The sequence below is a fragment of the Phlebotomus papatasi genome, chromosome 1 (genome assembly GCF_024763615.1).
Source record: "Phlebotomus papatasi isolate M1 chromosome 1, Ppap_2.1, whole genome shotgun sequence".
Classification (NCBI taxonomy): domain Eukaryota; kingdom Metazoa; phylum Arthropoda; class Insecta; order Diptera; family Psychodidae; genus Phlebotomus; species Phlebotomus papatasi.
Genome location: NC_077222.1, coordinates 45,833,731 through 45,857,610, shown reverse-complemented (window position 1 = coordinate 45,857,610; position 23,880 = coordinate 45,833,731). Strand labels below are relative to the sequence as shown.

At 34.6% G+C, this 23,880-nt stretch overlaps 1 protein-coding gene across 3 annotated transcripts in view; it reads right to left on the bottom strand.

The window, feature by feature from the left end:
* Positions 1-6,794: 6,794 nt before the first annotated feature.
* The window catches only part of LOC129799391 (uncharacterized), a 77,706-nt gene continuing 60,620 nt past the window's right edge, over positions 6,795-23,880 (bottom strand). For 2 of the 3 annotated variants that reach the window (XM_055843230.1, XM_055843233.1), the window contains 2 exons: positions 16,885-20,459; positions 6,795-7,672 (listed from right to left, as the gene is read on the bottom strand). In XM_055843230.1, the coding sequence (XP_055699205.1) occupies positions 7,449-7,672; positions 16,885-20,459 (3,799 nt within the window). In that variant the 3' untranslated portion in view covers positions 6,795-7,448. The remainder of the gene's footprint in view (positions 7,673-16,884; positions 20,460-23,880) is intronic. The other variant, XM_055843232.1, reaches the window with a different exon arrangement.

Below are 23,880 nucleotides of genomic sequence, written 5' to 3'. Positions count from 1 at the left end.
ACCACTTGAAAACCTTCCGACTTGGATCCGTTTACAAATCCTTTTACTTGGATCCGTTTACGTTAAAATATACAATTCTTATCAATTTTTAAAAAAGTGTTCATAGAATTAAAACAATAAAACTGAGGATATCCATTCTTTTAGTCAAGATACATCTTAATATTGCCTACGATTGAGCAGTGGTTAAATCACATTTATTTAAAAAAAAATTATGAAAAAATCGCCTTGTCCCACACTACCCCTGTCCCAAATCTACCCGGTCTACCCTACTCAGCATGTAAAATCTCAACTTGAAATCTCTCTCCTGTAAAGTTGGCCATTCGCGACTTATTCGTTTTATATTTTGAGTCGTCGATATTAGAAGTGCTAGAAATTGTTAAGAAAAGTAGTTAATTATTGTTCTAAATGGGTCCCGGCCAAAATTCCGAAAGCCAAAATCCCGAAAGCCAAAATCCCGAACGTCAAAATCCCGAAAGCCAAAATCCCGAAGGCCAAAATCCCGAAAGCCAAAATCCCGAATGGGCCAAAATCCCGAATTCTTAAAAGTGTCATAGCTACTCCCGCGATTTCACTCGCGCTTGCTGGAGGCAAAGGGAAATCTTCTGTGTCTTGGAAAATTATTCTAAACATTTTCCTCCATATAATTTCATCCCTTTCAGGATTTTAAAAATTCGGGATTTTGGCTTTCAGGATTTTGGCTTTCGGGATTTTGGCCTTTTCGGGATTTTGACGTTCGGGATTTTGGCTTTCGGGATTTTGGCTTTCGGGATTATGGCTGCCACCGGTTCTAAATAGTGAGAGGTCATCGGTTCAATTCTAAGTAGAGGCAAGAATATATTTTATTCTCCATTTTGGTATCACTCGATCTGTCTGATAGATCTCTATACACACTGTATACATCAATATAAAAGTTTACCAATACCACTTGTGAAGAAACTATTAAGTTTAATCTTTTTTTCGCTCAGTGCATAGTTTATGTGTCTCACTTGACCACAAATTTCAATCAGAGGGAGTATAGAAAATAAATTATTTTATTTGCTTTTACCGTTCATGAATGATTCATACGATCGGCTGACTTACCAATAAAATTGACTATTGCACCATGAGTATGGTTTTTTTTCTCAAATCTAGAGATTAAAATTGTGCGTGAACTTCACCAACAACTTTATTATTAATTAAGATTATCGCCTTCTAGTTTTCCTTTTTCGAACCAAACTTGCAAGTGATCGTACATAATTTTGAATGAGTGAAAAAAAATTGTTACAAAAGCGAAAATGAAGCAATTAAATTGAGACACACCCTCAGTAAAAGCATATTTGAGATATTCTACCCTTCTCTTGTGCATTATTAATTTCCACTGCATTTTTGCACCATCGATCGCGAAATGTGCGAATATTTTCCTCTAACGATCTTGATCGAATTTTCTTGTCATTCTACGTGAATTAATCTAACACACATTCTCCCACGGTCAATATTGTATCGATATTATATTAATTAGTTTCTTAAAAGTTTAGCTTAAAAGACTCCTTACGATCAACTTCAATCACCGTGTCACTTTCATTTCGACCCATATATCTTGGTAAATATTTTGCTGCAAGAGTTTGTCATTGGATAAAGAGTCCATGTATCTTAACAAAATGCACCATTCAACGCACAAAGCATTTAATGCTTTATCTCAGTTCGCATTTTTGTTGATCTTATGTAAAAGACCTCAACACATTGTACTCCCAGTTTATGCGTACACCTCATTTGAATATTTGAGTCAATTTCGAAATGAAACATGATCACTCTCGGATACTTAATTGGATCACAATAATATGGAAATAATTGAAGCCGTATTCAGCGATAAAATGCAAATTCTTGGTTATTTTCTCTAAGTTTATTATCATTTTTTTTCAATTATTATGTATAATATTATTTTCATCATATATCTCTTATAATTTAATCACTTAAACTTAAATTTCAAATTACATTTTATTATTTAATTTCTCATACATTTTGTCTCACGTTCAAGTTTTTTTTAATGCTTGCACTTTATCACAACTAAATTGGTGGAGAGCAAAAAAAAAAAGAAACAGCAAAAGATGCGTCACTTATATTCAAAATTAATGCCATAAATTTTTATCATTATTGGTGACAATCCAAGCAAAAAAGGTAAAAATTCCATAAATTTGAAATGCAATACAATAAAAAATGAGGAGAATGTATGAAACATACAGCATTTTTGGAGAAATACAAACAGTTGGTTTAGCAGAAAGTGTCCGAAGTGTCCCACTTCCGAAATATAAATTATTGTATTTTTTTGCAACTTTTTGTGAGTTTCGAGGTTGTAAACATTTTTAATAATTCTTATTGGACTGATCTTTTAAACTACTCTTATAGATCCCCATTCATTCTATTTACAAGAAAAAAAACAAGTAAACGATTCGAACATTTTGATTTCGACGGTCTTTTAAGATCAAACTTGAATGTCGACCTTAATGGTTCCGGCACACCTTTTAGATTATGAAAATTTCATGAAGTCGAAATTCACATCCCTTTCTTTCTCACACACTTCGCATATGTCTATCTCATTTTTTCTTATTCTTCTTTTTTTAAACATTACTCCAATTTCAATTTAGCTCAATTTTGGAGTGGGAAAGATTGGGATAGACATATACAAAGCGTGTGAGAAAGAAAAGGATGCAAATTTTGATTCCATGAAATTTTCTCGATCTAAAAGGTGTGCCAGAGCTATAATGGCTCCGGAACAACTTTTTGATCGGTTAAATTTCATAATATCGAAATTCGCGTCCTTTTCTTTCTTAAAAGATTTGCATAAGTCTATGCTACTCATTCGTACTCAAAATTGGACTGAACTAAATTTATTTTGGTGTGATGTTCAAGAGAAGAATACTGGAAAAGAGTTATAAATTATAAGTAGTCACTTATAACCTTTATAACATAGGCTGAAAGTCACGCTGTTTTTAAATTCTTCATGTGAATGTTTAAAAATATAGTTGTATTAATAATCTTATGAGAATAATAAACGTGTCAAACTGAAGTTTAGTGCAGTTCCGTAACGGTTTGACAAAATTACTCCAAAATATTTGTGTGATTAGAAAAGAGTAAAGTTATGCGATCTGACTAAATCCTTGTCTTGGTAAGCCGACAACAGTTACACCCAGGTATCACGTAAGGAATTAAAAGAAAAAAATATTAATTATCCGAGAAATACTGAATAAAGCTCGATAAAACTGATTTTTTTATGAAACCTACAAAACTTCAAAAGAATTCGCAAAATCCGATAAACTCTAACACTATTACAAAGACCGCAAAAAAATAAAAATAGGTGTGATTCTGTAAAAATCCCAACAAAAAAAAAAAGAAAATATTCGTGAATATTTTCACGAATAATCATTACAAAATTTCGTGTCCTCCGATTGGCCTCAAACTTTGCCAAAATGTGTTTAACCACTTCATTACGAATTACATTCAGTCCCGGCATTAAGTCCTTAGGGATTATGCACCTGACGGAATTATGCACATACAATTATGAAAGTTTGCCTACCATTGGGAGTCAATTTATGAAATCATTTTTGAAATACGCCTGCATGTATACTATTCTGTGACTCGGGAAATTTGAAAACATTTTGCTATTTTTTTAAAATAAAACTTTAATTTCTTTTATTAAGGATTTTTTTTTAAATATTCTAACCAATTATTGAAGAACTCTGGCCAAAAAGTACTGATTGTTAATGCATTTCTATTATATAGTTGAATCTTTTTGTTTGAACTACTTTTACTCCGCGCGAAATTCGTTCTACGATCAATTGACTCAAAAGAAAGCCCCTGCGAGTATGCAAATTTTCTCAGGCAAAATACCGGGGATTGAGTGTATATGAATGGCAAAACACTCTCCTATCCATCCGTCCATCCGGCTACTAATTAGAGCTTGATATGTCCTAAAGTAGACTCAAGCTGATCTTCGAGAATATTTAACCTGTAAAATTTGGCAGTAGGAAAAAGTGCCAATACTTTGCACGGTCCCAAACTTCATAATGACTAATTTTTTTCTATGTTTCTCAATAAAAGTGACTCATCGCAGCCCTATTTTAAAAACTAGGGAAAAGAGTCCTGTTTTCAAAATATATTGCGGAGTCACATTTATTCCGAAACATAGGAAAAATTAAGGCCTTATGGAGCTTGGGACCGTGTAAAGTATGGGCACTTTTCCCTAAAGATTTATCCCAAACTGTCATACACTGTGGGTCTAGGATCTTAGAATAGAGGTCCTTGCATTAATTTCCTTTACCCAATTCTTTTCTTCTAAATTTTTCAAGCTAAATATCGTCAAAGATCAGCCTAAGGGCCTCGACAGACTTGAGGATTAGCCGAGAGACGGCTTAGCGTAATTATATTCGAAATAATGATTAAAGTATATTTCCATCGTTTTCCACTAAATCGTCTCTCGGCTTAAGTCGTAAGTGTATCTAGAGCATAAGGTTATGTGAGCCCTCCCTAAGGGAAATATCGACTTCCGGTTTTGGGCAAAGTAAATTGGCAAAGATGAAATATGAAAACTCCCTATTTTAGTTTTTTTTTTTTAAATTACTTCGCCCCTATGGCGGACTCCCTCCGGATGCGTCGAGGGATATAATAATGCTTTCAGTACAAGCAAACGAGATTTTTTGCCAAGTTCTTTGGGGCTTCAATGAGCCTTCCTCAGTGGATAAATTTGGGATTGTCTCAGATATTTTGCCGACTAAATTCACTCATTACTCCAATTGAGAATTCACAAGGAAATTAAGGAGTCTGTCGCGGGTGCATCTTCTTGGACATTGATCTAAGGCCAACTGAAACAATCCCAGGATCCGAAAAAAATAGAAAGCTTTCAGGGAATCCGCGAAAATAAAAATCCTTGCCAATTGAATATTGAAATGAGTCACTCCTCATAGAGGCTTCAAACCTAATACGGTCTCCTGACTTAAGGCTTAGCTATATGGCTTACCTCCTCCAAATTATCATCAAGCAAAATTATTTAGAAAATCGTTGTTTAGAAATGAATATGAATTATCCATTAGGGTAAAATGAGGTAATTTGGAACCATGATCTTTTCTTTACGGTCAGTAGAATATTTGAATGAAATATACACGGATATGACCTGGTATTTTTTTTCTCCTTTATTTTCTCCTACGACGTTTCGGAGGGGTTTTCCTCCTTCTTCAGGTATGGAAAATTTTGGGAAAAAATGTCAAGAGTTATAGTTGACCTAATTGGCAATTTTGACTCTCTCACTGACACTCTCATCTCAACCTTCCCACAAAGAATGGGAATTTGTGGGAAGGTTGAGATGAGAGTGTCAGTGAGAGAGTCAAAATTGCCAATTAGGTCAACTATAACTCTTGACATTTTTGCCCAAAATTTTCTATACCTGAATAAGGAGGAAAACCCCTCCGAAACGTCGTAGGAGAAAATAAAGGAGAAAAAATACCAGGTCATATCCGTGTATATTTCATTCTAATTTGGAACCATTTACAATTTGGGACACTTGAGATTTTCTCACTGCTTCAGATGAGCAGAGAAAACAAATACCGCAAAATAGAAAAAAAAGACGTTTAAGAAAAGAAACAGATTTCTTGCTTTTGAATCTCTTTAAATACTAAGAAAATCCCAAATGTCCCAAATTGTAAATGGTTCCAAATTACCCCATTATACCCTAGATATTGAAAAATTAGTAAAATTGCTTGTTATATTTAAATTCTCGATACTTTCTGGCCCTGGACTACACGGGCTAAACCCAAAGTCTGAAGCCGACATAAAGCTTAGCCATTTCGCTTTACTTTTTTAATTTCTTATCTCCCAAGATATTTTGGAAAATTTTGCTTTAAGATTGGATTATTAGTAAATGACCTATTATATTTTGAAAAACCGATAAAATTTGATAATTTGTTTTTTGGAATTTTTGGATCTTCGAAAACTGGGCTAAACCTCTAGTCTGAAGATCGCTTTAGCCACACACTTTCTCGATAAAAACTTGAAAGGATTTAGACACAGCCCTTTAACCGATTATTTCACTTATGCACCGATTAAAATCAATCACTAGCCAGCAAATATAAAAAAAGTTAGTGATGCGGAAAAAACTTTGCCTTCAAAACAAAAATGCACTGCCACATTCTGAAAATTTCAAACTTAAATCAGAAATTCCTAATTAAAATAAAAAAGAAAACAAAAAAAAATATATTAAAACGATGTTTTATTATCAATTTTACTCAAAAATTGAAAAAAAAAAATAAAACAAAATAAAGTTCCTGAATTATCCAAAACTCAAATCAAATAATTGTTTTTATCTTCAATTCGACATGGTTTGCAGTTTTTCTTTTATTCAACGTTTAATTGATTTTTTTTAGCGATTATGGGACACTTATTCTGCCACCCTCTGTAAGAAAAAATCTCATCGCAAAAATACGAAATTAAAACAGTCACTAAAGAGACAAAAAATTATTACAAGGAAGTCATAAAAGTGTCATATTTTTCCTTCTTTTTGCCATCTTTTCTTTCTCTCTCTCCAATCTGCTTGAGGCAAAAAGAAGGTTAGACTAATACCATAAATACCATCTGCAATTAATTTTTTTTTAAAAGCAATAAATGTATGCAATGATAGACTAGAAAAAATTGGTAGTTTCGATTCACTTTCTTTTACTTTTTTTTCTTAAATATCCCGGGACTTCTAATGTGATTGCCAAGTCACGTGAAAAAAGAAAAACAATCAACAGAATATGAAAAATTGAATAAAACAAAATCTCCTCACATTCTTTTTCAAATTGGTACAATTTAATCTTAGCCTATATTTCTATAGAAGTAAATACATTTTTTTCTTATCATCATTTTAATCCTAGCTAAGATTTTTATTACTACTAGCACTTGCTACTTTCTCAATAATTTTGTTGTTGATATTCTGAAAAAGAGTGTTTCAGTGGAATGTTTGATTATAGCTCAGCAGATAGCAGTGAGAAATTTTCCAAAGATGTTGTTTCATCTTCCATTCTGAGATCATGTACTTGAAAAATTTTCTTAATTTACATCGAAAATTTTTCAGCACTTTATTAAAGGGAAGAAGAAGCATGATCCTTGAGCAAAAAAAAATATCCCACTGTGAAAAAAAATTGCAGAACCAAAAAAAAACTTTCGACTGAAACACTCAAAAATGTTACAACTATTAAAATTTGAGGAAAAATTTATACAAATAACACTTGCTACTAATCCACTAGAAACACAAAATTACATTGAAATCATTAAAAATACATACATATATATATAGCTTGACAATATCGCTCATGGTATTTTTTTTTGTTGTGCCCAAAAATTCGAGGAAGAGAAAAATACCTTAAATATATCTATACAACCTCCGCTGCTTATTATTCTTAAGAATAACCCTCATATTCTGTTGACTATATATCAGGGAATACTTAACCCGCCACCTGGCAATCTCCATCGACATTGATAAAACTACCAAGACGAGAAATTCTCTTGGTGTCATCTTCGCTGTTTGTGACAGTCTTCTTTGTCCGCCTCACAACTCCATCAGCAGCTTGACTGATGGTATCAGAAGAAACTCCTATTGCACTATTCGATGGACTCTTAACAACTCCAATACGCGATGTTTGGGGCTTAGCTCGAGTCTGATCAGTATCTACAATAAAGAAAAAAAAATACCCCGTGATGAAATTAATTTAAACGGGTAAGAATCGCCTCCAGGTGGTCATTCTATAAATCGCATTTACTGCGATAATATAACTTTTGAAGTTGAAATATCTACAGTGTCCTCAGTTATAGTCTTACTAACTTATTTTCTGAAGCTGAACTCATTTTGACTTTTCGTTTGCTTACAATCTTCAGTTTTGTGTGACAGGTCAGAGAAAAAACAACAAAATGTCGCTCGCGACATTTTTCGTTTTCAAGTGCAAAAAAGATTGTTTTAAAGTAATCTAACTGTAGTAAGAATCTTATTTCCTGAAAGATATGTTCTTCTAGTTTGTATATTTCAATTGATAAGTGTAAAAAAACTATAAGTAAAGAGTTTTAGAAGAAAAAAAGCAAGACCGCCTGTGGGCGGTCTTATCGGTTCAAGGGTAAAATTTTCAAAAATTACCGATTTTTTTATTTAATTGTTTTGGTTGTTTTAGTAAAATATATTATTATTTTGTAATATATTAATCATGGAAAACAATTGAGATTACACGAAGACTATCCAGAATGAGTTAAATGGTCGATTTCTGCGCATTAAACGAAATTGATAAAGAAGCAGACTTCAACAGTGATGATGAATTCCCTAATTCATCCTTTAATGCCCCAGATCGTGAAATAAAATCAGAAGATGAGCAATGTATTTCAAAGGACCTTCAAATTATACAAGAAGGTGACGTTTTCATAGCTGATCTGTGACCTATTCGGTAAAAATCAGTCTTATTCAAACACCTTGTGCTTCATTAACGTCTAATTATAAAAATTATAAACGTTTTTTTTTCCTAAAAATTATCATTTCTTGGATAATCATGCAACATTCATCCATAAAAAACATTTAAAATTCATTTATTTTACTATTTGTTCATTATTTTTCAATTAAAAAATTTCAGTCTTTTTATGCCTTAAACCGATATGACCGATATGACTTTACCTTTTCTCACCTGGCGCAAAAACGGAAAGAGATAATGAAGAATGGATGGTATTTTTGAGTTCAGTGGACAATTAATTACCCTAGACAAAATTATTTAACTACTTTTTTTTTGGATATTTATGAAAACACTGTTAGGGCCTTGACAGACTTGAAGATTAGCTGAGAGAAGGCTTAGCGTAAGTATATTCGAAATAATGGTCAAAATACATTTCCACCATTTTCCACTAAGTCGTCTCTCGGCTTAAGTCGTAAGTGTGTCTAGGGCATTAGAGTGTTAACCGAGTTTATTGTTCATTTTGATTACTAATGGCTCCACGCAGAACTTTTAGATCAGGTAAATTTCATAGAATCGAAATTCAGATCCCTTTCATTCTTAAAAGCTTTCCATATGTCTCTCCTACTCTTTTGCACTCTTCTTCTTCTTTTAAACATCAAACCAAATTAAATTTAGTTCAGTCTAATTTTGAGATCGAAAGAATAGACTTATGCAAATCTTCTGAAAATGAAAGGAACGCGAATTTTGATTTCATGAAATTATACCGAGCTAAAAGGTGTGGTGAAAGCATAAAATTTGATTAAGGGGATGCGTGGATCATGATTTTTTCTGTTCCGTTAAGAAAAATGGGCTTAATCATTTTACTAAAGCTGTGTCTTAGATGGTCTTCAGAAAGGAGATAAATACCTCGTACCACAGACAATCTCTAATTTTTAGTTAAAAAAAAGAGCAGGAGCACTAAATTTTAGGATTTATAAGATTGATTGCTCTTAATTTCACCATTCCAAGGATTCTAAGTCAAAATTTCTCCGAATTTGCTTATTTTGAAATTAGATAACTTAAACCATGTTACTAAATCTCACGTCTGAATGCCTCCCAAGTCGCATGTTTACTAAAATCATTAAATCGAAGCTCATATACACTCAGTCCCGGCATTATACACTTCGGGATTATGCACCAGACGGAATTATGCACATGCAATTATGCAAGTTTGCCTACCATTGGGAGTCAATTTATGAAATCATTTTTGAAATGCGCCTCAGGAAATTTGAAAACATTTTGCTATTTTTTCAAAATAAAACTTTAATTTCTTTTATTAAGGTAAATTTTTTAAATATTCTTTTTATTGAATTATTTAATTATTGAAGAACTCTGGCCAAAAAGTACTGTTTGTTAATGTATTTCTATTACAGAGTGGAATCTTTTTATTTTGACTTCTTTTACTCCGAGCGAAATTCGTTCTATGGCCGATTTATTCAAAAGAAAGCCCCTGCGGGTATGCAATTTTTCTCGATGCGCAATGCCATTTCACGCGTTTTTTTTTTCGGACCCGAAAATGTGCACAATCCCAGGACTGAGTGTAGTTTGGGGTAGCAGAGTAAAGTGATACAACTTGGACAATGGTACAAATTGGATAATTTCGCGGGTACAAGGTCAACAGGGAATTTTTCCTTCATAAAAAACAGTACCAAAGTTTTTATTTGTTTTTTTTTAAACTATAGTTTTATTATTTGGTTCTTTGTGTGCAAATAAAGTGAAAATCCGTTCTTTTATGAATAAGTTTTGTCATATAAAATGTCACTACAATTGACAGTGTAACTTTTCACCGTCGAAAAATTTCATCGATCGACCATTTTTCCGAAGAAAAACACAAAGAAGGGTGATTTTTGTCTCTCACCCTTGTTGACATTTCTTGACATTTCTCGTAAATTTTAGTGGAATTATTATTAACGGTAATTAACGGTACGTAAAGGTTTCATTTGATATAATTACTTACTTTGTGAACAAAAAGTGTTTTTGTGAAACGTACGCAAAAGTGACAATTTTAAATTAAATTTCTCACTATGTTTCCATAAGTTTCTGGCAAAAAGAGGTCAAAAATAGTCGTGTGTTCAATACTTTTTTATGTCCAAATTGTAAAATTCCACTTGTTCCAATTTGTACCAACACTGCCCAAATTATATTGTTCTGCATTCTCATATCTTTCTTGTGTTTAAGAAAGAACTTTTCGAACGATATTTAAAGAAATTTCACTAAACAGCAAAATTCTAGAAAAGTCAAGGAGCAAATCTATGTTATGTTCTTGGGGAAAAGATATATTTGAGTGAAAGGTTCCGCTTCTGGAAATTGTGCCAAATTATATCACTTTACCCTACAATTCAAAATTTGAAAATGGATTTTCAAAAATGGGTCAACTTGGTTACGTTTCAGCAAAGAAGCACAGACATCAATTAGTTCCAAAAAGTTCTTTTGCAACAATTCGTGTGACACCCATACACTCAGCTTTTTCGTGAGATCAACCTTATGTAAATAGTTTCAAACTGTTTCTTGGTTAATCTTCTTTTGGGAAATAGAATAAAGTTAGTTATTATTAGTCGTATCGGGATATATTGTTTTTATATTTTTGTTGATCTCGTGTTGGAAGAATCTGCTAAGTCCGTTTGTAGACCGCCAAGGAGCGCCTACTCCGTAGTGTGGATGCTTCTTCCCTGCTCCCGGACTTGTTGGGCGGAGGCAGTGTGCATTGTTATTATCTTTTATTTCGTGTGAAAATGTCTTTTTCTGAACATTCAGTTGTATTACAGTGGACGAGACTCGAACTCACAACTGTGAAAGTCGAGTCAGAGATCTCATCCGCCCAAGACCAACGGTCTTGCCTATTGCGCCACTGAGATCCCCTAATAAAGCTAGTGATAAGCCTAGATCAGCTTATTGTAGGTGAGATTCTTAACGTGAGCAAACTCGGATTGCTTGCAAATTCAATTTGGAATCAAATATGTAACCAAAGCGAACCCACGCCATTTTTTGGAAACTTCATAGCCTAGGCTACAACACTCTAAAGACGAAAAAAGAAGTGGCATTTCATGAGAGCTTTCCAAAATGCCCTCACTTTTTAAATTCTGACAATTAGAACTGGAGTTATGGTAATTTTAAGAATTTTTTTAGACCCTAATAGCTCGGGTCAGGGGAGTCAGGGGACCTTAAGTTTGGTACTGAATTGATGGAAAGCTCTAAGGCTCAGTTATAACATACTATAATTTGAGCCCGATCGATGCTATTTCAAAATGGCGGAAGGAGGGGTGGGGCAATTTTCACCCGATATTATAACCTTTGCTGGAAACCGCAAGTGGATATCTTTGTTATACGAGCTTCGGACCTAGGGCAGCCAAATGACTTAACTGCTCTAATTTCTTATCATTCACGATTTTTAGAAAAATTTAATTTAGGACTGGATTATTAAAGATAAATGACCTAGCAAGAATTGACGGAAACACTAGACCTTTCTTGACTTTCGCAATTTTATTCATTACGACGTTTCGAAGATGAATGTCCTCTTCATCAGGTATCGAATTTTGTTGGGAAAATCACGTACAGGCGGGAAATGGTTACACTTTTTTTGGACTTGGATCACAGATTGCACTTTGAAGTTCACCATTCGACTGATCGACACAGAATTCCTGATGAATAATACTGATGAAAAATATCTGATGAAGAGGACATTCATCCTCGAAACGTTGTAAAGAATAAAATTGCGAAAGTCAAGAAAGGTCTAGTGTTTCCGTCAATTCTTGCTACACCCCATCGGACCGAAATTCTTCACAGATAAATGACCTATTAGGCTCTTAAAAAACAATGAAATTGCTCGCCATTTAGGACCTTGAGACCTTTGAGAAGTAGGCTAAGCCTCTAGTCTGAAGATCGCTTTAGTTCGGGAGCTATTAAGCTCGGCCGGCCGGCTTAGCTACCCATATATTCATGATCAGGAAGTGGCGAAACACATTTTGGCAAAGTATGGGCCCGATCGGAGGACATGAAATTTTGGTAGGATTATAGTAGGTGAAAAATCGCACTTAATAAAAATGTCATGACAATTTTTCTTTAATTGAGACAAATTACAAATTCGATAGAGGAAACCGCGATATAGGAAACTACTTAACCAGCATATAACTCTGCAAAATATAGATTTTTTTTAAAGTTAACCGAAAGAGTTCATTAAGATTTCTAATATTTCTAGTTATCACATTCTTTTACAATCAAAACATCTAATATATGCAATAAAAGTCAATATGATCTTTTCAATAGTCACAATAAATCACTGGTAGATTAGATTTTAAATTATACTACCAAAATATTTTGTATGACAACATGAAGAATATATTAAATCATTTTATTAGTAATTAAAACCACAATATTATGCAGTAATGTTTCATTGTGACACACCACATTAAGATTTATCATCAATTCCCCCAATACACGATAGAATCAGAGCAAAATTTCACAAAATTACGCGACAAAATACCCATAAATATCATTTATTTATGTGACAAGTTCATAAATTAAGTAATGAAATACCCCCAACAACTCAAATAGTCGAAACTTGATTTCAAATATATATGCCAATTGGTTTACGATTTTGCAAACTTTTTTTTGCAACAATGTAAACAGCAAATAAAAAAAGACGCCTAATATGTCACCAATAAACAACATTTATGTGATTTTCTTACATTAAAAATTTATTGAAAAATCTTCATTAAATTGTCTACAGCAGATATAATGCATTTTATATGCACAACACAAATGAATAATATTGTCGGTGAGGTGATCAAAATAATAATCCCATACAATAAAGTCTGTTTGATCCTTGAGGCTATTTACAAATTGAAGATTTATGCTGCAAAAATATCTAAAGACAGTCTTTAGAAATAATCAGCTTTTATATATGTACAACACCATTGATTTATTTCATCAGAAGAGAGCTCCCGTGCGTGATTTAATTTGTGGTTTGAATTTTTCCTGTGCATAAAACAATTCATATATTCTGTAACTTTTATCAACGTAAAATTTCCCGACTATTAGAGTTGTTCTAGGTAAAGATCAAGGATGAAATTAGTATGATATTAAATCACATGATCAGAAGAAACTGTAGCGAAAGTGAAAAAGCTTTCGTAACGAATTTACTTAATAAGGGTTATAAAGTTTTTTTGAAGTCTTGGGCAAATTATTTAAAGATATGTTTTAATGTCATTTTATGTCTACAGCATTATGTATGACCGCAGCATCGTGTATGACCAATTCTAAGACGGCTAATAAGAATGCATCCTCGATGGGATAGAGGTTTTTTTGGAGTATACTTGAAATTTCTTTGATAAAGCCTGCCACCTCTCATTATGGAAGCATTCAGTTTCTAATTTCATATAAAAAAATCATATTTAGTTTAGTTTAAATTTAGTTTAGTTCAAATTTAGTTTAGTTTAAGTGCACTTCGTATTGAAAATGTAGGAGAGGCCAGGGTTATAGGACAGGGCTTCAGTCTTGACTTCTGTGTCTGCCTTTTCATTGCCTTCGATAAACCTATGACCAGGAACCCATAAAATGGTAATAATTCCACGTTCAATTAGAAGGGAACGAATTTGTCTGATCACAGGATTTCTATTACCTAAATGGGGATCTCAGTGGCGCTAATGGCAAGAGCGTTGGCTCTTGGGCGGATGAGATGTCTGACTCGCCTCTCACATTTGGGAGTTCGTGTCCCGCCCGGTGCAAAGATCTAAATGTCTGATTCAGACAATTTTCACATGTAAAAATAACGTAATATAATACACCGCCTTTGTCCAACAACTCTGGGAGCATGGAAGAAGCATCCACATCACGGGAAGGCGCTCCTGGACGGTCTAAAATGGACTTATCAGATTCTTCCACTACGAGAGTTGACATTGTAAAAATGATTACCTTGTATATATCTCGATAAGATTAATAATAGGATGAAATCACCACTTCACGCCAGTGCCCCACTTTTCGCCACTTATATCGAAATGTAAATTTCCCCATTATTTGTGAAATAAATTAGTTGTAGAATTATTTGTATCCCTACTGTTGCTACTTATAGAGTCGAAAAACACTAATTTTTTGTTTTGAATTTAAGTGTTTGAGCATTTTATAGAGCAATATTTCAATCAAGTACGTGAAATCCAATATTTCTTACCAAATATGCCAGTCATGAAATTTTTATCGAACAAAATTTACGCTTATGGATAACTAATTTATCATAAACATTTAATTACATTCGACGAATAGTGTAAATGTCCTAATTCAAAACCATTTCCAGACGCTTTAACTTTGACAGAGGATTCAATATATTAAGTTCATATTTTTTCTGAAGAGAATTACATAAATTTGCTCATTGACTCTTCTAGAATGTTATTATTCAGTGAAAATTCTTGAGATATAATTTGAAAACTTCTTAAATACAAGAAAAATACGCGAATATAAAATGCTTCGATTGGAAACATATTAATCCAAATGGAGACAAGGGAAAGTTTCTAATTGGAGACAAACAGTGTAAGTGAAACCGCGACGAAAGGCTTCCAAAACCTTGTTGAGTTGCTCTTGAGTGCAGAATTTGTTCTTATTCCTGGTCTTTTCTCCTTTCCCATCTAAAACAATAAGAAAATCTTTCCAAAAAGTCATATTTCCGGGGTTTCTAATTGAAGCATTTGCAGACACTTCAGAAAAACCCTACTTGTTTACAAAATAGGTAATTATTTCATTTGAAAACTTCACGTATCGTTAACAATGAGGATTAGCACTTAATTTAATTAAAAATTAGCCAGAAATATGACATAAATGTTAAACAAAACGAATAAACAACAGTCACCTCATTGTGTTTTTCATTGCAAAACATATGACCGATCGATGAAAAATTCGTTGGTGAAAAGGTACACTTTTAATTTTTCTGAGAAATTAACAAATTAAAATTTGTGAATATGAATGGATTTTCGCTTTATTTGGAGCAAAATTAATTAATAATGAAACTGTTGTATAGAAAATACATAAATATAATAATTTAGTACTGTATTTATCATGAAAACAATGACGTTTCCACTTGGAGCAGGTTTTGAATTAGCTTAATTTACCCTACATAAATTTTGTATTCAGTTAGTTAATTTCTCATTTTATATTATTTTTATGTGAAAATAAGCCATGGCGGAAAGTGGTAATATTCTAAAATGGATTTACCACCTGTCGCCATTGCTTTACAATAGGCGACGCTAACTTCACTTCGAATAGATTCTCAGTTGCCAAATCTGATTTGTTTACTTTCTGCAATAGTCTAATAGTTTAATTTCTCAAGTAAAAGTGAAGAAAAATCATTTAAAGTGAATAATAGTAAGGTGATCATGACTAGACTAGATTGAACAAAAGCGAGCTTCGATACCTAGGATATAAAGCCCTTTGTATCCCCCGTGTTCCATTTCTTGGGTTTAAAACAAGTCGGTTTCTTGAATAACCCCAAGAATCTTTTTTGACAACAAGTGACCTTCTTTGTTTTCTAGAAGATGTTTATCCTTACAGGTTTGTACGTAGTACCGGGCACTCCCAAAGGAAGTGCTCTACTGTTTCCAGAGCAACACCGTAGCCTCTACAGACTTCTGTTGCTGCTAAATTCATTCTAAACAAGTCATAGTTTAGAGAGTGACCTGTAAGGATACCCACCCACCATATTCCTCAGAACATTCCTGTCAAGTTCCAGAAGGAACTTGCTTCTGACCGGCAAAGATCCGCCAACCATGAGGTGATCATAAGGAAAAAGAAATGCTGAATGTATTCTTTTCATACCATTGCCTAAAATAATCGAGTAGGGACCTTTTGAGAGAGAAGTGGTTACAAGACTGGCGAAAAGTGGGTAAAAAGTGGCGACGAATTGGTTATTTTTGCATTATTAATAAAAATCAGTTTTTTTAAGTAGTCCGAGGTCAAATTGTGGGACAATTGTTTTGACGAATCTAGAACCAACACATCTAAGTAAATTTCTGCAAAATTTGAATTATCTTATAAAAAGGGGCTAAAAGTTATAATAAAGTTAATTTCACTTTTTCCTAAAACTGGCAATAAGTGGTTACTCCACCCTAATAATAATTACTTAAATTTTGAATTGCTTGAACCACACTTAACCCACCGGTCGCTATGACCCAACTTTCATAAAAATCTTTGCCATTTATATAAGAGGGAGCTTAGGATTGCTTTCGCTTCTAGTTCAAAAGAAAATGTTGGAACAGAACAAACAAAAAATCAGTAACCTAAAATTATTCAGAGGAAACCCAATTTTCCAAATCCAAATCTTTCCATTACATTTGCAATAAATGACCATTAAAGATATTTGGGTATTTCTTTCCAATAAATAAATAAATACAATAAAAAATAAAATAAAATGAGAATAGAAAAAAAAACTTACTATTTTTCTTCCAGAGACCAGCTATTCTGCTTCCGATGTCTCTCTTTGGAACTGTAGCAACATTTGAATTGCTCCTCGATGATTGTGACGTCGAGGATAGTTCCTTTTTTATCCCCTTGATGGAATTGGTGCTACTTGAACGCTGTCCGAGTGGAACACTCGGAACACTGGGTGACTTGTATACACCAAAACTCTTCCTTTTGACCGCTTCGGATCCCGATGACGGTGGTCTACTTGACGGACTTTTGATATCCACAGTAGCACTCTTTTGCAGTGGCGTTCTCAATTTGGAGATAAAGCTAGTTTTGACTTTTGGGGTAATCTTGGCTGGAAGCTTGGAAATTCTATTCTGTGATTGTGGATCGGATGTGACAATGGGCACATTTGGATTGGATGGTTCATCTTTGGTGAACGTACTCTGACGTTCGAGTACCCTTGGAGGTTCCTTAGATGGGGGTGGTGATGTTGCTTTTGCCGATGTGGAAGACTTGAATTTGTTGATAATGTTCTTTTCCAGAACATTTGATTTGCTACTAAATCCCGGTCGAACCAGACCTGATTTGATTGAATTGATTTTATTGGTAAGATTGGCTTTATTGATGAAACTGGACGTCTTAGCAACCAGACTTTGATCTTTTGGTGTACTTCTTGTGCTTGGAAGTGTCTTAGCCTTCTTGGTATCCACTGTATTTTTTGAAGCTAGATTGGTTCTAACATTTGGAACTACTTGAGCCTTCCCCGATGCTGGGGAAACACTTTTTGTCGGTGAAGCCGATTGTGAGGATGATTTTGAAGAGGACACAAATGAGCGTCGATACGGTGAAACATAAGGAACTTTCTTTCTCCCACGAACACTCTTAACTTCTTGCCCTACGGCATTATCTTCCCTTCGATCAACACTTGATCCTCTACCATTGATGGTGCATTTTGCATTATGATCGCACGATTCAGTGCCAGAATTTTGTTCATAATCCAGACTACTATCAGTATTATGCTGACTCTCTGGTACTTTAAGATCACTAAGATGCTTGAAATGCGCTGTAAGCGCTCGAATGGAGGACAAATCCTCACCATCGTCATTTGACACCAAACTCGTTGTGTCGATATTGTCATCAAGGAGAAACTCCTCACTGTCAATATTTTGCCTATTCAACGTGTCTAGCACAACATTGGCCTCGGCCAATACATCCCTAATTGTGGAGTCACACAGACCTCCATTGGTTTGCATCAGCTGAGGAATTGTGGGTGAGTCAAGAGTGTGAGTCTTGAAGCGTGACCGATCTTCTTCGCGTCTTTGCTTCCTCAGCAACCTCTTGCTTCCACCACCACCACTATCCTCAGCCTCCACTACGAGGATCTCATCACACAGATCATCCTCAATGGATTCTGCATCAGTCGCATTATCTCTTGACTGACCATCAGCCGAAATCACATAAGTTCGATAGCGATCTTGTGTGCCATTTCGCTGTTTTCGCCTCTGTTTCGGCGTCAACAGCTTCCTACCATTCTTACCTTTTCTCGGTGTTGATTCTGCACTACTGAAATCCGATGGAATTGGCGTAGCATCACTGGACATCTCCTGCCATGCACTACCTCCCGTTATTGTGTCATCCATCTCACTCACAGCTGTTTCGTAGTTGGAATACGTACCATCTGTTTGAATTGGTGCAACTTCTGATGTAATACTCGCAACTGATATCATGGAATCCAATAATTCATCCATACCTGATGGTGGTGCTACACTATCTAAATTGCAAGCTGAATTTATACTCTCTAAACTGCCATTTGTCATGATATGCCCACCAAGAGCTCTCCTAGCTAGTAATCCCGGTGGTAGAGAACGTTTTCTCACTCTGCCAGACAAATTGGGACTCTGTGGCGTTTCATAGCATCCCGAAATTGCACTCAAACTATCCATACCAGATGGTGGTCTAACATTTTCCAGATCAAAACTCGTAGCACTTTCTGTCATGGGATTGTACTGGGACAATTCATTAACAATCTTTTTGGCTTCCATTGCAATGATTGTTGAATTTGTCATTGAACTGGATGGGTCAAAACTCATTGGTCCTGAAGAGATGAAATGTGCTGAATCATGATTAACTCCTGAAACAACTTCACCGCCAACTTGGAAATTTATTCCAGTTTCTAGGGAATTGACAACAGTATCAGTATCAGTATCCATGGAATCTGGCTGTGAAATGAAACCTTCACTTTCACCATAGTCAAATCGCAGAGTTTGTTCAAGATCAGCATTAGTGAGAACCATACGGATTTCTTCGCAGCCATTTGACAGAGGTGCTGAAGAGAATGGACACGTTTCATTGAACTCTTTCACTTCATTCGTCGGTGTGGGTTCTTCTTCAGTCGGAAGACAATTCTTCTTTGAAAAATCACTAAAAGTCGTGTCATCATCATTCAAGGATCCAATCATTGGTGCTGTCATACTTATGCTGGGAAAGGAAACGTCTTTGGGACACGTATCTTCACTCCAAGTATTATTAGAACTGGATTTCTTTTCATATGTCACAGAATTTTCAGCATGATTCGACGATCTTAAATATTCAGCTTGAGACACCAAGACTTGCGTTAGTCTATCGACAGATTTTAGCATAAGATCCGGATCCTTATGCTTATCAATCTTCGGACCATATCCCATTGATGCCTCAATATTTTCCATGAGAAATTCATTAGAAATCTCCATGTCAAATGACGATTCATTCATTGAATCTTCAATAAAGTCCATATTGATTAACTTTTGAGCTGGATATTCATTGGATCGTTCAAGGGCATTCTCTTGATCACCCCCAAAATTAAACACCCCATCATCTGTGTCAGACCCATTTGTGCGATTCACCGTCAATTTGGTATGCTTTGGAGCATGTTGTGTGGGTAGATTTCTTCTTGAGCCTCTTGTGGCGTCTGGGGATTCCGTCTCTACGTCTGGAGCTGTGCTGGGGGCACCTACTAAATCCGGCACAGCTGCAGACGTAGTCACCCCGTTTTTTGGCATTTGTCCCTCATTAGTAGTCTGCTTGACTTGACGCACCATCGGCAGTGGTGCCTTTCCCATTCCAATGCTAATGCACTCCTTCAGCAGTTGCTCATCCTTCTTCTCGCGCTCCTTGTGTCGATCATACCTCGTTGATGATGTCTTAAGTTGGGGCAATTGAGATTTCTTCGGAGACACAGCAACATTGGTCACCACTTTCTTTGGATTCTTATTAACATCCTGACCCATTCCAGTTCGAATGCACTGTTCCAGGAGCTGTGTGTGATTATCATTGGACTCACAAGATTCTATTGAGCTGTACGAGTCATTCGTGGCTTCCAGATGTATGGGGACATTGTTGCTAATGAGAGCTGTTTGCACTGTGTATGTAGTAGTAGGGACTCCACCTTTGGACGACGTGGAAGGGCGCGAAGGATTACTTCCAGCTGCAATTGCTTGACTCAGCAGGTTGGTGTCATCTTCAGAATCCACAGACAAAGAACTCAGTGAATCATCGCCAGATGGTTGCTGTGGCGGAGGATTCTGTGAACTTTGACTCACAGTTTGATCCTTTGATGGTGACCTGCAAACAAAATTAAGAACAACGCTGCAATCCTATCTCAATCAAATGAAAATCTATTATATCTATCAAACTTTTTTTTCTTAAATTGTGATCTCTATGACCTTGACTTTTAATTTATTAGGACTTTAGTAGTAAATTTTTCGATTTTTAAACGGCCAAAATCTGCAATATGATCTCTGTAATCTTAAACGTCATCATTTCCAGTTCGCCTTTTCTGACCATTTTTTTTAAATTCTTTCCGGACTGTATTATTTCCAACGAGCCAATTTCACGATTTTTTTATTCAAGCTGCTTCAAAAAATATTCTAGATTTGGGGATACTTATATTATATTAGTTTGAATTCATCAACCAAAGTATCCATATTTTCCTTTAGATTTCCAAAATTCCAAAAGAGTTAAACCAGTCGAGACTTTTCTGATCAAAACCAATTTATAAAAAATTACTTGAATAGTCCTTTTTCTTTAAGATTGAAAAACGGTTTCGGCCAAAAGCGAGAAAACCTAAATCATCCTGAAAGACAAAATCCCGGATGAGTTGAAATTCTGAGTCGGTCAAAATTTCAAATTAGATGTCGAAATCTCGAAAAGACAAAATCCCAAATGGACCAAAATCCCGAATAGCCAGGATCCCAAAAGCCAGAATCCCGAACGCGAAAATCCTGAAAGGGCCAAAATCCCGAAAGGTCAAAATTCTGAAAGAAACGAAATTATACAGAGAATGATATGAAGAACAATATCCCAAAACGTTCGAAAATTTCCCTTTGCTTCTAGCAAGTGCATGTGCAATTGTGGGAGGAACTATGACATTTTTAAGAATTCGGGATCTTGACCCTTTTGAGATTTCAATTCATTCGGAATTTTGATATTTTAACGATCGGGATTTTTACGGGGACTCTAGAAAAAATGGCTTTTCATAGAAGTATGGAAGATTGAATTTACTTTGAAAATATGACAATGCAAGCTATTCTAAGCATAATAACATTTGCCTCAGAAAATATTCATATACAGTAGACTCTCGCTAATTCGGCTCTTGTAAGATAGGGCTACTTTCTAATTCGGGCAGCAGTTAAATTTAAAAAAAAAATTTGTTGTCATTTCTCTAGTTTGATTATAATTATCAAATGAATCAAAAATGCTCAAATTTGGCATGGTTTGTCTTAGTTTTGATGTGATTTTGCATTATTGAGGGATTTTCATGCAATTCACGTTATATTTGAGTGTGTAAACTCAATATCTATATGCACATGAATAAAAAATCGTTGCATTTCAAAAACTTTGTCGCCCGAATTTCTGTCTAATTCAGCTGACATTACGGTCCCATATGCCCGAATTTGAGAGTCTACTGTAGGTAGATATTTAGAATATGCAAACTAAAGTTTCCTTTCCTTTTGATACTGTAAAATTGATTAATTCGTAATTTATTCAAATTCATAATTTTGAGATTTCCTCAGTATTTCAGTCGGGCAAAAAAAGAACAACAAAGGAATACTCTTGTCTTATGTGTAAACGCCTTAATAAACTTAGGCTGATCCTCTAGAATATTTATCCTATATAATTGTCAGTTAAGGATTAAGTAAAGGAAATTTATGCATAGAACCTCTACTTAATGATACTAAGCCATGACACTTTGAAATTGGTTTCTGGTCAAAATCCCGAAAACCAAAATCACGCATGACAAAATCCTGCAAAGGTCATAATTGCGAAAAGCGAAAATCCTGAATGACCTACAATTCTGAAAAGCCAAGATCCCGAATAGATGAAAATCCCGAATGGGTCGAAAACCCGAAAAGCCATAATCCCGAATAGATAAAATACCAAAAGCCAAAATTCCGAATGCCTTAAAATTTCAAAAAGCCAAGATCGCGAATGGACCAAAATTCCAAATGGGGCGATAACCCGAAAAGACAAAATAGCGAAATCCAAAATCCCGAATGCCTTAAAATTCGAAAAAGTCAAAACCCTGAAAAGCCAAAATCCCGAAAAGACAAAATACTGAAAGCCAAAATCCCGAAAAATCCAAAACTGATAAGCCAAAATCCTGAATAAGTTAAAATTCCGAAAAGCCAAAATCCCGAATGCCTTAAAATTTCCAAAATGGGCCAAAATCCCGAATGGGTCGAAATCTCGAAAAGCCAAAGTCCCAAATGGTCAGAATTGTTCAAAGGACGAAATTATACGAAGGATAATTTCCCAAAACACAGAAAATTTCCCTTTATTTCCAACATTTTCAACTAGTGCGAGTGTGAGTGTAATCGTTTGAGTAACTATGATTAAAGTAATATGATCAATACAATTCAAAATAGCTATAATATTTTTATGCTATTTCGAGTTTTGGCTTTCAGGATTTTGGTCCTTTTTGAATTTTAGTCCTTTCGGGATTTTGACCTTTTCGAGATTTTGGCTTTAGGGATTTTGGTCTTTCGGGATTTAAACTGGACCCGGTTGGAAAAAAATTTTTACTGCCAAATTTTACAAGTTAAATATTCCCGAGGATCAACTTGAGTCTATTTAGACCTTGACCGCATTGACAGACGAAATTAACAAAAATATGAAATGAACTTATTTAAGAGAGAGAGAATTATTTAAGAGAGCCCATTTTTCGATTTGACTGGAAAACTAGTGAATAAAATGGCTTTAAAGAAATGAGTAAATATAAAGAGTTACGCAGACAATTTGAAAGTGGCTTAATAAATAATGTCTTAAAGATCCTGAAAGACATTTCACTTGAATTGAACTCACAAACATTTAAAACTAAAAATTTATAGAAAATAATTAAATTCTTTACTGTCCTTTGACATTCTGTTAATATTCTTTATATACGTCCATAAATAGCTCAGTGTAGTTAAAACATCCTATTACTACACTGAGAAAAAAAAGGGGGTGCGATTAACTTTTATTTCCTCAACTCTTTTTAGGTGTAAAAATATCGTCAGTTGCGGCTACCCCTGTCGTATCTACATTTATTTTATATCTGCATTTGGTGTAAGCTGCAATACAGACGTCCCCTCTTGTGTGAAATACTGACACAAAAGAAATGCAGATACGACAGAGGTAGACGCAACCGACGATATATCAATATTTTTTAATGTTAATTTTACACCTCTTTAAGCGTATAATTAACATGAAAAAGGGTAACTTTGACCCATAATACACCTAAAAAGCATAATATTTACACCGATTTCGGATCAATAATGCAGGGTAAAATTAACATGTACGGAATGTTATTTTAACTTTTTCGGATTTCTCTCACAGAGCAAATAAAAAAAAAATGCAGTTTGACCGACTAACATTATAATTAATTAGTCACAAACGGATGGTAATTTTCAGAACAACTTGTTAATTCATTGGAATATTTCCTTCCGATATATTTTCTCTCTTTTACTCAATCAAGCAAATCAAAATGGTTTTTCAATAAGTTCTT